General features: G+C 39.5%; 2 protein-coding genes and 2 long non-coding RNA genes across 4 annotated transcripts; 2 read left to right on the top strand and 2 right to left on the bottom strand.

Moving 5' to 3' along the window:
• The first annotated feature begins 1,658 nt into the window (after positions 1-1,658).
• On the top strand, positions 1,659-2,435 carry LOC149378811 (uncharacterized). The gene is made up of 3 exons (XR_016294086.1): positions 1,659-1,822; positions 2,229-2,309; positions 2,389-2,435. It is a non-coding gene; the product is annotated as an uncharacterized LOC149378811 (long non-coding RNA).
• A 2,486-nt stretch (positions 2,436-4,921) lies between these two features.
• LOC149378810 (uncharacterized) lies at positions 4,922-7,001 on the bottom strand. The gene is made up of 3 exons (XM_089603872.1): positions 6,497-7,001; positions 5,618-6,399; positions 4,922-5,452 (listed from the first exon to the last, which is right to left on the bottom strand). Exons 1-3 carry the CDS (start codon positions 6,999-7,001, stop codon positions 5,039-5,041), a joined length of 1,701 nt encoding a protein of 566 aa, XP_089459998.1. The 3' UTR covers positions 4,922-5,038.
• A 62-nt stretch (positions 7,002-7,063) lies between these two features.
• Positions 7,064-7,807, bottom strand: LOC149378809 (uncharacterized). The gene is made up of 3 exons (XR_016294111.1): positions 7,603-7,807; positions 7,447-7,505; positions 7,064-7,117 (listed from the first exon to the last, which is right to left on the bottom strand). It is a non-coding gene; the product is annotated as an uncharacterized LOC149378809 (long non-coding RNA).
• Positions 7,808-8,304: 497 nt separating this feature from the next.
• LOC149378808 (mitogen-activated protein kinase kinase kinase 20-like) lies at positions 8,305-9,201 on the top strand. The gene has a single exon (XM_089603871.1). It carries the CDS (start codon positions 8,305-8,307, stop codon positions 9,199-9,201), a length of 897 nt encoding a protein of 298 aa, XP_089459997.1.
• The last annotated feature ends 6,811 nt before the right edge of the window (positions 9,202-16,012 follow it).

Genomic DNA, 16,012 nt, shown 5'->3' with positions numbered 1-16,012 from the left:
TTGCTGCGCTGGAACTTGAGCTGAGTAACTCCCTGGTTCGTGGGCTTTCCGTACACGATACCCTTTGAGACCGGCCTCTTACGCCCACCACGCCTCACACGCAAAAAGACTTGAAATTTTACATTTTCATGAGGGTTTTGGTTTCTGTCGTGGAAACCTTCGCCGCGACGAAGAAAAAATTGTCGTGACGAAAATGAAAAAAATTTAAGTTTCCACGATGGTTTTGACTAATGGAAGTTTTAATTCCACAAATAACTCTTCTGTTATGGTGAAAAATAATCTAAAAGCTATTGTAAATGTGGTAGTTAATGCTATGATTTTATCCTAAATGAAAACGGTTTTGTATATGATTATGATGGATAAAATAAAACGTTTATATGGTTGTTTTGGTATATGCTATCATTAAAGCTGAGCAGTTTTGTGAAGTTTAAATGGTGTAACCTCTCATACCATTGGCCTATAAAAAGTGGCTTTGTTCTCTCATTCGAACACACACAAATTTTTTTTGATGATATGCGATGGGCATCAATTTTTTTTTTTTTTTTTTTTTTTTTTTTTTTGCGATGGCTTTACTTTTGTGATGGTTTTTTACATGCTTACGACGATTTCCAATTCTATGCGATGAATTGCAATTATTTGCGACAGTTTCCTATGGTTGACGATTGTTAACTGCTGCTTTGCAGCTTTTGTATTATTTAAGGCACGTGAGAGAAATAAGATCACAAATGAATTTTAAGAGATCTTGTGTCATTGGTGTTTGATGTTTCGAAAGACATAATCTATGTTAAATTAGTTGATAACTTATACAAGTCAATTTATATTGCCAGATTCACGGTTAACTTAAAACTTGAAGTTCTTTATGCAATGGGCACTGTATATGATGACTCCCACCTTAGTCAAGAACAATGATCATTGTTGACGTCAAATTTGGTTCCTCAACAACCACGAAATTATAGGTTATATATATCTCATGCATCATTTTATTTATATTTATGTGGAGTTGAATTAAATTGAATAAACAGAAAAATAATGAAGGGAAAACAAATAGAAAAAGAAGAATAAATCGAAAAGATACTTTTCAAATAACTGAAGTTCGACATTATCAATAAAATATTGACTTTATTGGTAAAATTCTGAAACATGTACATAAGATATTTTACTATAGAGAAATTGATGTTTATGATAAAATATATATATATTTTACATTTAGTAGACCTGTGGATTAATTTGAATTATGATAATCTTTACAGATTTTGGATACAACTTAACTATTTTGTAATCTTATATTAACTTGATTATTTGACAAATCATAACTACTAAGCCTTTCATTCAAACATAGTCTTAAATACTTTCCTTTTAGTTCAATAAAATAAAAGGTCAAGCGGCTATATAGCCCGATAGAACTTAACATTTTGCAAAATAGCCACAGTTTGCCAAGTCTAAGCAAACTAGCCCAAGTTTTTTAAAAGCCCAAATATGCCCCTCGGCCCAATTATTGAATTCTCTCGATTCTTTTCCTAATTCTCTCGTTCTGTCTGGCGATTTTGAACGATATTCCCCGACTCTGTCTCTCTAGCTCTCGACAAAACCCTAGAAATCACCAGCGTCGCCGTCGTAGCGAATTCTCTCGACGAAACCCTAGAAATGACCAGCGTCGTCGTCGTCAGTCTTTCTCTCGCACGTCTGCCTTCGCTGCTCTCGATTAGTTCGCGAATCCTGACACCTGTGTGTGCGACGGCCGAGGAAGAAGAGACGTCGCCGTGAGCCGCCTATAATCTTCAATCCATCTCCGGTCTTCAATATTCACCAAACCAAATTAGCTGTAAGTAAATTTCGTTCGTTTTAGTTTTGTAACCCTAGATTAATATTAAAGGATGCTGGATTAAACTTGGATGATTAATCGTGGCCTTAAGCTTGTGTGAGTTTGAAGGTGTTGATTGCGGTTTTTGTAACCCTAGATTAATATTAAAGTAGGCTGGATTAAACTTGGATGATTAATCGTGGCCTTAAGCTTGTGTGAGTTTGAAGGTGTTGATTGCGGTTTTTGTAACCCTAGATTAATATTAAAGTAGGCTGGATTAAACTTGGATGATTAATCGTGGCCTTAAGCTTGTGTGATTTTTTTAGGTGTTGATTGTATGATTTCTTGCTAGAGATCAAGAACAAATCCTATTAAAGTAACCTGGATTTAGCATGGATTAATATTTTCTTTGGCAACGTTGAAGCAGATAATGAGGCAAACAAGGCAATCAACGGCAAGAAATGAAGAAGCGAGAGCTGCATTGACAAGCCAAGAAGAGGCTACAGAAGTAAGTAATTGTTTGAATCTTTAATAAATAAAATTTTAATCCAGGCTAGTCTAATTTTAATCTGGTCTCTTTTGTGCAGTCGCGCGACCTGAGCGATTTCGTGATTGCGAGAGAAGCATGGAATAGCCAAGCCAAAATAAATACACACACACGACTCGATGGGATTAAAGGAATCCTGTCAAAGCTGAGTGACGAAGAGATCAACTCAGTGAAAAATGGGGTCTTCGGTCACTTGCTAGAGATCGAAAACAGTGCATTTCCGGGGAAGATTGTGCACCAGCTGCTCCTGCGGCAAAGCCATGCTGCAAAAACAAATGAGCTGGCATTCAACTTCAACGGACAGATTGCAAAGTTTGGTATAAGGGAGTTCGCAATCTGTTCTGGGCTGCTCTGCAAACACAACGACGATACAGATGACATAGAGGCTACACCACAAGTAACAATCGTCGAGAAGTTCTTCAACAACAAGACTGCATCCGTAAACAACCTTCTGATAGTGTTCAATTCTTCGTTGATGGCAACAAGTGAAGAGAAGGTCAAGCTCGCAAATCTGTGTATTCTGTACACACAGATTTTGCCTTGCCAACATTCAGTGAGTTGCGACCCAAAATACTTGGAGCTTGCCGACTATCCCGACAGATTTGCGAAATATCCATGGGGGTTAGAGAGTTTCAAAAAACTCCTCGAGACGATGAAGAAGCATCGAACATTGAAGACGGGAAAGCTCCAAGCATACGATGCTGGTGGTTTTGTTCATGCCCTAGTAGTATGGGCTTATGAAACAATTCCACTGCTGTTGGAGAAGGGATTCGCAACAAAGTTGCGAACAATAAAGCTGCCCCAAATTTTACGGTGGAACTTCAACCTCACGCCCAGCTTCTTCAACCTGTCAGAGGAGGTTTTCGACAACCCAGCGGTACGTTTTCATGTTTTGTTGTTAGAAAATATGTTTTAAACTGGGATTATATTTAATCTATGGTGGATTATATTGTTAAATGTAGCTATCGCTGATCGAAATCGAGTGCACAAGGGCTGAATTGAATACGGAGTACATGGAGCCATTTCAAACCACGATGCAGCCAGCACCCGAAAGACAACAACAGGAGAGTCGCGATGAGGACTCGGTGCGTACACCACAACAACAAGCACCGTCAACACCGTCAACACCGATGCCTTCAGTGCGTGAAGATGTCATACTCACTGCTATGAAAGCAATGGAGATGAGATTGGAGAAGAGATTGGACAGACTCGACACCAAACTCAATGCACTCCATCAAATGGTACTAAAGATAAAAGACAAAAGTATGGCGGAATCATCAAACGCCGGCATCGCCTCACAATCGCCCTACATCTCTGACTTCAACGATATGAACTACATTGTAAACGACATACAAACTACTGTAAGTAATACTTAAGTTTGTTTATTTGGTATAAATTTCAAATTATGCCTAATAAAGAATGTTAACTAGAACACTAATGTTTCAGTTGAACACCGAAAGGGCTGAAGAGATTCCAACCGACCCACCAACAATGAAGGACACCGAAAGGGTTGTAATCGACCCAGCGACATCAACTATACAGGTTTGAAAACTCGACAAATATTTTTTAGTGTTTGGAACCTGGATTATTAATAGTGAACCCTGGATTAATTTGTTTCAGCTCAACACCGAGATGCCTGAACAGATTCCAATCGACCCGGCAACGGTGAAGGAGAACGAAAGGGCTGACACTACGGTGGCGGAACAGGTTTCAACTCGGGGCGAGGATGGCATAGGTCAAATGGTTACACTCCAAAAAGGAAATTTGAAGATGAGGGTAATTGTTCATTAATCCTGGATTAATTCTTAGGAAGGCAGGATTAAAAAATATTCAGTCACTGAAAAGAGGATTATTTTGATGTAATTGTTGCAGGTTTTTAAAAAAGCTGCAAGGCGAGAAGCTCCAATCGTCCGCCGGTCACCGCGGAAACGCGAGCAACACAAGGCTGCTGTTATGTGTCTGCCTTATACAACGGAGTTTGGATCCGCGGACCCCGATGTGCAAAAACAAAAAAGGCAAAAGAAGGCTGCTTTGAAGAAGAATGAAGAAAAGCCCGAGAAGCCGGCCGTGGAGACGACGACAGAGCAGCCCGAGAAGCCGGCCGTTGAGACAACAACAGATCAGCCCGAGAAGCCGGCCGTGGAGACGACAACGGAGCAGCCTGTGGAGACGCCTACCCCCGAGGACATGCCAAGCTTCAACCTTAACCTTACTCAATCTATGATAAAAAAATGAAGAAACATGTAATAGGATTAGTCAGTTAATTTCTTTTGAAGTTTAATCCAGAATCGTTAGAGTAATATTTAGGTTATTTTCAGTTCTCTTTCACTGTTTGTATAGTTGAATTGAAGTTTGGATTAGTCAGTTAATTTCTTTTGAAGTTTAATCCAGAATCGTTAGAGTAATATTTGGGTTATTTTCAGTTCTCTATCATTGTTTGTATCATGGCATTGAAGGCTGGATTAGTCAGTTAATTTCATTGTTAAGTATAAATCCAGGTAGGATTAAAATTAATCCTACCTTAAACTCATGAAATTATGAACAAAATTAATCATGTCAATCTATTCCAAATATTCTGAATCAAACTACAATGTCAAAATTGAAAATGAACAATACCAAAGTCAACATAATTGCAAAAAAATTCAAAAAACCAAAAACCAAAAGAATACACAAATGAAATGAAATGAACCCTAGATCTTCGCACAAGTTCTAGTGTTGTGTCCGGCTTCACCGCATGAACCACAATGCACATGTTTGAATTCATTCGAAGAACGAATCCTTTTCTTCCGAGGCCTTCCAGGAAGAGTCTTGAGCTTAGGCGGTTTGATAACGGTTGTATCACCCACACGAACCAATGAGGCTTGATTCTCGTTTACAGGATAGACGCATCTGGAGTAAGTCGCCATCAACGTCTCCTTGGTGTAATATGAAGACACATAGTTCATCGGGTCGAGCTTTCTCATCCAAAGAGCGGCCACGGCATGTCCGCAAGGAATCTCTTCCAATTGCCAAAACAAGCACGAACAACTTCTGTTCAGGATATCTACAGTAACAGATCGTTGCCCATCAACCACCTCGAATAGCGTAAAATGAACTTCATTGACCTAATTCAAGATAAATATGGCATTGTCAGTAAGATTAATCCAGGATGGATTAAAATTAATCCTACATTAAACACATGAAAATATGAATTAAACTACGATGTGAAACAGTTTTAACAGCCTAAACATTCATTAACACTAAAAAAACATACATAAAGAAACACATACCTTCATAGACCGAGCTTCATCTTCCTTCTCCAATATGAGCTTATACGCCCAAGAAGTCAACCGAGACTTCATCGATTCAAAAGACAACATACGTCTATAAAACCATTGCTGTAGTTTTTTCCTAAAAGCCAAGACTAGGAAAGCTACCGGCCAGCTCCGATTTTCTCGTAGAACAGCGTTCATGCACTCCGAGATGTTAGTTGTCATGACTTGATATCTTTTCCCCGGGAATTTGGAACGAGCCCACAATTCCGGATTAGCTTCAATCAAATAATCCTTGATTCCTGACTGCTTGTCACTAAGTTTGTCGAAAAAATACTCGTATTCGTCGTGCGTGTATGCCTTGGCAGCCTTGAGAAAAAGTGGCCGAAGTTTACGACGGCGAAACTTCGTCAGCAAGTTACCCCATAAATGCTGAATGCAAACGCCGTAATTCGCATACGGGAAGACTTCCAATGCTCCCTTGGGGATCGACGTCTTCCGATCCGATATCACAACCAAGTTCGCGCGATCGCCGAACGCGTTCTTGATATGTTCGAAGAACCAACGCCATGTAGCATCACTCTCCGTATCAACAAGTCCAAACGCTAATGGAAGGATATGGTTATCACCGTCCATCGCAGCCGCTAGCAATAACGTCCCTGCAAATTTCCCTTTCAAAAATGTTCCATCGACGGAGATCACGGGGCGAGTATGCTTCCAAGCTTCAATTGAAGCCCCGATCGCAATAAAGAAGTTCCTAAATTCTCCGGAAGGTTCGATCTCAAAAGTATAATAAGTTCCTAATTCAAGAAAAATATGACACTGTTAGTCAGATTAACTTTAATCTAGCCTGGATTACAATTAATGACAGAAACCAAAAGAGGAAAAGAACACTACCTTGATTCTTTTCTGCTATCATCTCAGCAACAACCGGAAGAAGTGAGTACGAGGTTGCATGCGAACCTAAAACTTCTTTCAACGCGAGATCCCGACCTTTCCACGCAGTAAAATAAGATATGTTGACTTTGTAATGCGTCCGCATATGATCCACAACATCGTTAGGAACCATATGGCCTGCACGACCATTGTAGAACTCTCTCTTCACACACTCGCTAATAAGTGACGCCGATGCTTGCCGATGCTTTACTGAAACTACTTCGACAACGCACGTGTGTTCTTTTTGGTACTTTCTAATCACCCATACACCCGAGTCCCCACACACGGACGCACTCAACTTCCAATCGCAAGGTTGTTTGTTGCAAACTATGAAATACCTGCTTTTGCTAGACCGGGAAACTTTGAACTCAAAGTTGTTCTTGATTGATATCATCTTCAAAGAATTCACCAATAGAGTCTTTTCAAGAAAAATACTACCCTCCTTCACATCAAAATTAGACGGCATGTTGTTCAATTCTAGGTTGTCAACAAGATCAACCTCATCCAAATCTGAAACAGCTTGCAAATCATCATCGGAAAGGCCAACGTCGTCAACACATGCGAGAGCTTCGAACAAATCAACTACACAATGAAAAGGTAGATTAACATTAAGAAAACCTTGATTAGTGTTAACGAAATCAAGGAATCCAGGATCATGAACAATATGAACAAAATTAACAAACCAGTCAGAATGAAAGCATTACGAACAGAAGATTAAAAATAGTGAAGGCAGGATTAAATTTAATCCGAGCGAACTATAAAGACAACATGTAAGCTTATGAAGACGGGATTAAATTTAATTGAGGCATGATTAAATTTAATGAAAACCTGGAAATCCAATTTATGAACGCAGAATACAAAAAAAAAAACAAAAACAACTTGAAAAAATTCAATCTAAGAACGAAACTGACCTGTTTTAGCAAAATCTGGTAGAAAAATAGAACTCGTCACCAATGCCATTGAAAAACTCCTGATTAACATATTGAATACAACAAAAAAATATAAAAATCCACAACAATATAGAAGATAAAAAAAAATACAGAGAAAAGGCATGAACGCAAACTGACCTGCTGGATTAATGAAATTCGCCGTCGAAAATCGTTGATGAATTCGCCGACGACTGAGAATCAACGCAAACTCGGAGAAGGAACGCTAAAATCAGATTAATTCGCCGACAACGAGAAAGGATCGCTGAAACTGAAAGAACGATTATGACGAAATGAAAAGAAGATTGAGTTCGAAATGATGAAGTCGCGGGTCGAAATGAAGATTTGATTGAGATCTGGAAGAGAGGAAAGAGTTTGAGCGAAAATGTGAAGGAAAAAATTGGAGTGAATTGGTTTGAGCGAAATTAGAATGAAAAAGAGACGAAAATTTGAAACCGAAGCTTATATATCAAAACTATAAAGGGTGTAATGGTATTTGTACTCTCAATTGGCTATTTTGCCTAACCTAATGAAACTATGGCTATTTTGCAAAAGCCATAGTTTGAATTGGCTAGTTCATGCCATTTTTTCTAAAATAAATAAAATTATTTATATTTTGTTAAAATTACTTAAATTAACATATCTAGATCAATATTTTCCTATAATACAAGTCGGCGGAATTAGTAAATTGACTAAATTCGACTTTTGGAAAGAGTCCGATAAATTAGCTACATGATTATATTATATTATCTCGTACCCTAAACTCAATAAATAAGAAAGCCATCTCACTGATCACCACGAAATCCAAACCCTAGTCCTTAAGAAGCGTAGAAGCGAAGAAGAATGGAGAGATTAGAAGCTGATGAATATATGTGGAGAGGGGAGAGAAGCCTAAGGTACGCGAGCGGAGAGTGGATGCGGGGCAGGTTTCTCGGAAATAAGGGCAGCTTCGGGCGACTCGACTTGGCCTACTTCCCGGACCCCTGCTCCCGAAACTTCCCTGGGATGCCTTTCATCACTGCCGTCAAGTCTTGCCCTATGACTGGGCCTTCAAAACAGCTCGCCATGGAAAGGAAGATTCTACAGCGTTTCAAGGACTGCCCTTTCATAGTCCAATGCCTGGGATACGACGTCACTTTCGACCATGAACCGCTTCTGAACCTGTTCTTGGAGAATGCTTCCGGAGGAACGCTGCGGGATCACATGTCCTCGGCTCGGTCAGGTCTTCCCGAGCCTCAAGTTCGGCGCTTCACAAACTCTATCCTCGGAGCGATCCACCGAGTCCACCAAGAAGGCTACGTCCACTGCGACATCAAGCTCGACAATATCTTGCTCTTCGAAAGAGATGACGGTCTCGCTGCCAAACTCGCAGATTGCGGTTTGGCACGGCCTTGCCAAACCCACGATGGCCAGCCTTCAGACATTAGGGCACTTGGCTGCGTCGTGTTGACGATGCTCAGTGGCGGTCTTCTCTGCGGAGGAGACTACTTCGCTCTTCCCGGCAGAGTCTTCTCCGAATCCGCCGAGGACTTTGTCTACAATTGCTTACTGAAGGACCCGCAGAAGAGGCCCACAGCCGAGACGCTGCTCAAACATCCCTTCATCACCGGAGTCGATCCCAAACCGTATGCGAAGGAGGATTCCGACTACACTTTTGAGAAACCGCATATCGAGTTTACTGATGATGAATTGGCAAAGGAGTCCTACTTGAAGGAAATTTCGGAGTCTGTTCTGCTCTAGCACTACTGGAGTTGGAAGAATTTCGCTTGTAGTATGTTGATATTGTTTATTGATCACAACTCAGATTTTGATGGACCTGCAAGGGTATTATTAAGTTGTTAGTGTGTACAGTGGGGGATAAATGGGCATATTGTTCTATTCGTTTGTGGTTTGGGTAGAAGAGAAGAGAGGCCTCTGTGGCTTTCCCGTGGGGAGTGTACGGGTCTCTCCCAAACCCAGCCACCAGAATTTTCATTCTTTGCATCAGAATCTCCTTTATTAACGATAATATTAATAACAGCAGCTTGTTTTTTCCCTTATTACTTACAGGTCTGTATTATTTATTTTCCATCAGATTGTATGCTATATATTTCACCCATTAATGTGTCAACTCATTCTTTGACGATGATCCTATAATTCAGCGGTATGAAAGATCCAGTGATGATCGTATGATTCTAACTTCTTCTGTTATTAATGATAGTAATGTATTTAAACACCAGCCTGATTTTGACCAGGTTCAATTAATGACAAACAAATCCATTACAACCACACACACTCTCTCTGTGGTTTTTCCATCCAAACACCTCTCGAACCCCACAGCCAAGCAAATTAGGGTTGAAATATAAAGGGACTGTGGATAGAATATATAAAGGAACTTGACAAAAGCTCGTCAAGATGACTGGCAGAAAAACAAGTTTAAGATACGTACACAGAACTTGCGACTACAAAAAAGAGGCGCTATTTAGTCGACTTAACCCAATTTAACTTCTTACCTTCAAAGACTTGCAAGAGTTTTAACTTTTAAAGCAAAAGCACACCATAAAAGAACATCAACAGTAAAATAACTTTTAAAAAAGAGCTGAACTGGACTGGCTAAGGTTGAGTCTTTTGCAGTTTTGCTCAAGAATATAAGACCATTGCATGATAAGTTTCCAACTCTGTTTTGAATATCCACAGACTGAACCCAATTCAACTTGTTACCTTCAGAGACTCCCAAGACCTTTCAATGTCATTAACTGTCTTCTCTGCCAATTCTGTGTTTATTGTAGACGACCTCATTGCCAACTTGGCACGAACGAGAGCTTCTTTTGAAATGGTAACTTCACTTGCCAAATACTCTGCTCTCTTCATAAGGAGTTGCTTCTTTGGCTTCATTTCATTGATTTGTTTCTGAAAGCTATATCAAGAGGAGAAAGACAAAATACTGCTTATTTCTTATTATTTCTAAATGAATCTGGAGTGTATAAAGGACTCCTTTAAATAATACAATATTGACCTAGAAAAGATACGATAGGCTATCCTATAATAGATAGAAATAAACAACTTCCTATGCTGACTAAATAGAACAAAATATAATAACTACCTAGTAATTATTTAATAGCTAAACATAGGTAATAATATTGATACTATAATATAATACACGCTTACAGTTTCTCCAGCCAATCTATTGCTCGACCAACGGCTTGGGCTTCACTCCTTGCGGGCATATATGTGGAAACCAATTGCTGCAGGTTGGTCTCGAGCTCTTTCATTGAGTGTTCGTTCCTGCGAGCCTCGTTAAGGTCTCGCTGAGAGGCTTTATAACTCTCAATGTTTTGGTCTTAGCTGTCTACAAACTTGGAAATTACATCTAGAACGTTCTCAGGAAATGAATTAGAAGAGAGGAAGAGAGAGAGTGAACTCTTGAGCTCTGCAGCTTTCCCTGCATGGATGATGGAATTAAGATCCATGTTCATGAAATGCCTCAACACTTCCTTTGCCTCAGTGATCTCTGCGGTTTCAAAGATATTGGAATTCTTTTCCTTTGATGTTTTCACTTCCAGGAGGTTATTAGAGTCAGAGATGAGTGTACAATTTAATTAGAAGTTCGTTACAAAGTGACCACTCATGAATACATTAAACGTGTATAGACGAACCTTTTTGTTTCTGTCAACTTCACCGGCTTTGTCTTCATCTTGCAGCTATAGTTTCTTGAACCACATCAGCAGAAGCAATGTCAGATTATGAAGGAAAATAACAATGATTCGTAATTAACGTTGAATATGCTGAGAATTTTCCAAAGTTAATTATGACCTTTATGATGGTGTGCCCTTTCCTCTTTGCGTATGGCCAAATCAGCTTCCATTATGCAGGTATCATCCTCAAGATAGCCTCTGTCTAAGCTGTTGCTGTGTTTCTGCAAGATGAAATATGAAGCAGCTGTAATATACATGAATATGAAATTAAAACGATGTTATTCGACAAAATATTTATACTTTCTTCTATTAAATAAAATCTTGTGTTTCTTAAAAAGACTTATTGCAAGGCAGCAGATACTAAGAACAGAGTTCCTGTATGCAATTTAAAACTGAAAAAACAAGGGATAAAAAAATCGTTATATACAGCAATTTATATTATATACAAATCTGAATTTGTATCATTTTTCAGCCGGGTTTTCTTAAAGGTGTGGGGTTCCATCTAAAACCAAGCTTGGTAATTAGAGGAGTAACCCACAATCCTTGGATCATAATACCCAGTCGATGTGGGACTATCCTTGATAGGTTTTGGCACCCTACTAACTTTAATTTGAATCCATTGACCCAAAAAAAAAAAAACATTTTTTCGCTAATCAGTTAGAATCTGTTAAACCAGTACATATTCATCACTTAGAATGAAAAAAATTAGAGAACCCTGTGTAATTAAAACCAAACATTTAAGGCTTGATAAGCTTAGAATGCAGCAATCAAATAAGCAGATAATACTTCCTGATTCATAACCTTGCCCAAGGCAAGAAAACTCCACTGTTTTTTTATATTATCCTAGGACACCATTATTCAAAATACCAATTCGAAAATAAACATAACGAAACAATCTACAAGGATATAAAGGCCAAAGATAGGCCAACTGAGGAGACATACCTTTTGTAACAGAGTGTTTGCTATGAAGTTGATTGACAATACGCTCATATTCACTCCACCCTTTTGGCAAAGATGCTGAATCAGCAACATCCAAATACATTGACAAATGATCCACATTGTTCCCTTTGGGAAAAATTAGAACCCTCCTGAACATTTAATGTGAAGCACATTTGCATGATTACCCAAACAAAAATAGAATTGCACCTGAACAACAGTAATAGACAACGAAAGATTCAAGTCAAAACCATATACCATTAGTAGACTCCAACATAAAAGACATCGGAATATAGCTTCTTGATATTGAGCGTTGAGAAGTTGTCAATTCTCCATCTGAACCGAGCCGACGGTGGATCATCCACTGCCTGAACATCCACAGTGCTTGCAGGTTCCGCTTCAGCAACTACGAACAGTGAACCAAAACAACACTCTAGAACTCTTTTTTATTACACGCTTCTTTGGATATTCCTAATTCCGGACTTCACACCATGGTTCACCTTTTTAATTCTCTGTCTTCGCTGTTTTCGTAATGTCTCAATGATGTTTTCAAAAGTCATGCAACAGTTTACCGTTTAATAAGATTATTAAAGCTGTAAATAAGGAGATAATAAATTGATAATTCAACTCAGCCAATTGGGCCAACGTGATAAAAAGAGAACTTCAACTTAAACGGTAAAATAAATACAACACGGATAACTCCGAATGATCACCTTTCAAATTTCATAGACTTCAAAATTACACATATAAAGTCTCATTTAGACTCCCCTAAATGTGAACTCCCCTCACTTTTCATTCAGCTCACTCACCAAGTGGCTGATCAACGTTTATAACAACACGTGATTTACAATATCACGATTACAATACCCATTTTTATCTATTGCAAGAACAATTGTACTGAAAAACAATACATAAATAAATCACACCAATGACAGTTATTTATGCTCAGAGACCTCTCACAAAAATCATAAATGTGTAACCCTATTCAAGAGGCGTACATTGCCTTTTATATGTGACGAAACCTCGTGAATGACGCCTTACTAGGATTTCAGCCGCTGATCGCTAAGTCTGATTGGTCATATAGAAAAGCGGAAGCAAATCAGACAACCACGTCACCGAGTCTGTCGAAAACTTTAACAATCAACATGTTGATATGTGAAGCCCAAATGCTCTGTCCCGGCCCAGTTGTTCAGAAGGCGTGTTGGGCTGTAGGTGGAGAAATGACAAGGCTTGAAGTGTCGTCTATGACTGGCGCTCGTCAAGTCGTTTCCTGTGCCGCAGATCTGAACCGTTAATGATCAATGTAATTGGATGGTCAGGATAGGAGCTGAAGTTTCACATACTTAAAGACTCTTCGGCATTTTGAGAAAGGTTAATCTCTTTAGTCTTCTTCTTGAGCGCGGCTAGGGTTTCTCTGAGTGAAAACAGTGAGAGCGTGAAGTTGTAATCGGTGAGGGTGAAACACGGTTGAGTGTTCTTGTGTGTTCTTGATTACTGTAATCTTCTGGGGTCTCTCTTCTTTTCTGTATTCATTGTGTACTGAGAAACTTGGTCTGAGAGTAAGATTTGTCGATACTAGTGAGCGAGTTCCACCACCGGAGCTCAACGTGCAGTAGGTGTGTTTTACACCGAAGCACGGGAAAAATCCCTTGTGTCTTTTTCTTTTCTTGCTCTGTTCTTTCCCTATCGTTTTTGTGTGTTTGGCCGTTCTAGATCTAGTGATCGTTACACAAATTCCTAACAGTGGTATCAGAGCCTTTCTGGTCAATAGTTATCTCCGATCCTTTTCTCTCTTGTTTCCTCTCTTCCCAAATTCCTCTCTTCTCCACCTGATCTAGGGTTTCTGGTTTCTTTACCCTGGGTTTGTGTTCTTTGAGTTCTTTGGGTGTTTCGGTCTTGTGAGGGTGGTTCTTGTTCTGAGAAGTGGTTGTTGGAGAAGGTCGGGAGACACACGTGTGATTTGTTCGTTGCACCGCCTTGGTTCACGAAAAATGGGTTCGTTGAAGATGGAGTTTTCCTTGTTCGACGGAAAAGGCGACTTCAACAGTTGGTCAAAGAGAATTCGCGCTCTGTTGTCCCACAATAAAGTTTTGGTGGCTCTGGAAGCAGATGAAAAGAAGTGGTCCGAAGAAGCCCTCAAGAGGAAGTCGGAGATATTGGAGGAAGCGTACAACCTCCTGATCCTAAACCTTTCAGACGACGTGCTTCGCAAGGTTGATGGGCTAGAATCGGCCACTGAGGTATGGGACAAACTCAAATCCATTTATTCTGATCAATCTGCCCCAAACCTTGCTTTCCTGAAAGGGGCTATTTTCAATTATAAAATGGATGCCACTAAGTCTATTGATGAAAATCTTGACGAGTTCTTGAAAATGAATCAGTTGTTGAAAGGGTCTAAACAAGCCCTTGATGATACAAGTCTTGCTGTTATCTTGTTGAATTCTTTGCCTGATTCTTATACCGTTGTGAAAGATTCTCTGCAATATACTGGCACTGTTCCTTCTCTTGAATTGGTTATCTCTGGGTTGAAAACTAGGGAGATTGATTTGAAAAACCAAAAGAGAAGTTATGGGTCTAACCTGTTTGTGAAAGATAAGAGTGATAGTTTTTCTTCTAAGAACCCTGCTAAAAACAAAAAGAAGAACAAATATGCTAATAATAACTCCTCTGATAAATCTGAAACTAGGAAGTGTTTTTACTGTAAGAAAGTGGGTCACGTGAAAAAGGATTGCTATAAGTGACTTGCTAAATAGAAAAACACTACCCCTGAAACTAATGTTGCTGTGAATCATGCTGCTGAGTCTGTGGGTTGTGATGTGTTGAATGTTAGTGATCGGATTAGGTCAAGGGAGTGGATTATTGACTCTGGTTGTACCTTTCATATGTGTCCTTACAAAGAATGGTTTGTTGGTTTGAAACCTGTTGATTCTGGTCTTGTGTATATGCGTAATAACCATCCTTGTAAGATTGAAGGTATTGGATCTATTGTTTGCAAACTTGAGAATGACAGGAAAGTTGTCCTAACTGATGTTCGTTTGATTCCCTGTTTGAAACGAAATTTGATCTCTATTGGTTGGCTTGATGATCTTGGTTGCTCTACCAGTCTGGAAAATGGTGTAGCCACCATCAGGAAAGATGGCAAACCCATTTTGACCGGTGTGAAACAGAATGGTCTTTATGTTCTTACTGGTGCTCATTGCTCTTGTGTTACCTCTGCTGCTCTTGTTAGTACTAACCATGCATGACCCGATAAATGGCATCTGAGGCTCGGCCACATGAGTCAGAAAGGCCTTGACATCCTAGGTAAGCAAGGTAAGTTTGGTAAGGACAAGTTTCATAACATTAGTTTCTGTGAGACATGTATCATGGGTAAGCAACATAGGCAAAAGTTCTCAAAAGGAAATCATTATTCTACACAGATTTTAGAATACATGCATGCTGATTTGTGGGGCCCTGATAAAACTACCACACATGGTGGTTTTAGGTACTTCATGTCTATCGTTGATGATCATAGTAGAATGGTTTGGACTTGTTTGTTGAAATCAAAGGATGAAGCTTTTGAACAGTTTAAAAAATGGCAAGTCTTGGTTGAAAACCAAACTGATAAGCATGTTAAAACTCTTAGATCTGATAATGGCCTAGAATTCTGCAATTATTTCTTTGACAAGTATTGCAGTGAGAAGGGGATTACTAGACATCACACGGTTCATCTCACACCGCAGCAGAATGGTGTAGCTGAGCGCATGAACCGAACCATCCTTGAAAAGGTAAGATGTCTTCTTTTCACTTCTGGTTTGTCTAAGTCTTTTTGGGGTGAAGCTCTTGCAACTGCCACCTACCTTATCAATCTTAGCCCCTCCAGCTCTATAGAGTTCAAGTGTCCCCTAGAAGTGTGGTCTGGTAGGAGCCCTAGTATAAGTCACCTTAGGGTGTTTGGTTGT

Source organism: Urtica dioica, chromosome 12 (assembly GCF_054948205.1).
Source record: "Urtica dioica subsp. dioica isolate 48M chromosome 12, U.dioica_male_clone48M_v1_H2, whole genome shotgun sequence".
Taxonomy (NCBI): Eukaryota; Viridiplantae; Streptophyta; class Magnoliopsida; order Rosales; family Urticaceae; genus Urtica; species Urtica dioica.
This window is presented reverse-complemented; position numbering and strand designations above follow the sequence as displayed.

Coding starts and splice junctions, on each gene's coding strand:
- LOC149378808 (XM_089603871.1), top strand. CDS start 8,305: ATGGAGAGATTAGAAGCTGATGAATATATGTGGAGAGGGGAGAGAAGC.
- LOC149378810 (XM_089603872.1), bottom strand. CDS start 7,001: ATGCCGTCTAATTTTGATGTGAAGGAGGGTAGTATTTTTCTTGAAAAG. Junction 6,400..6,496: donor GATAGCAGAAAAGAATCAAG/GTAGTGTTCTTT, acceptor TTCTTGAATTAG/GAACTTATTATACTTTTGAG. Junction 5,453..5,617: donor ATGAAGCTCGGTCTATGAAG/GTATGTGTTTCT, acceptor ATCTTGAATTAG/GTCAATGAAGTTCATTTTAC.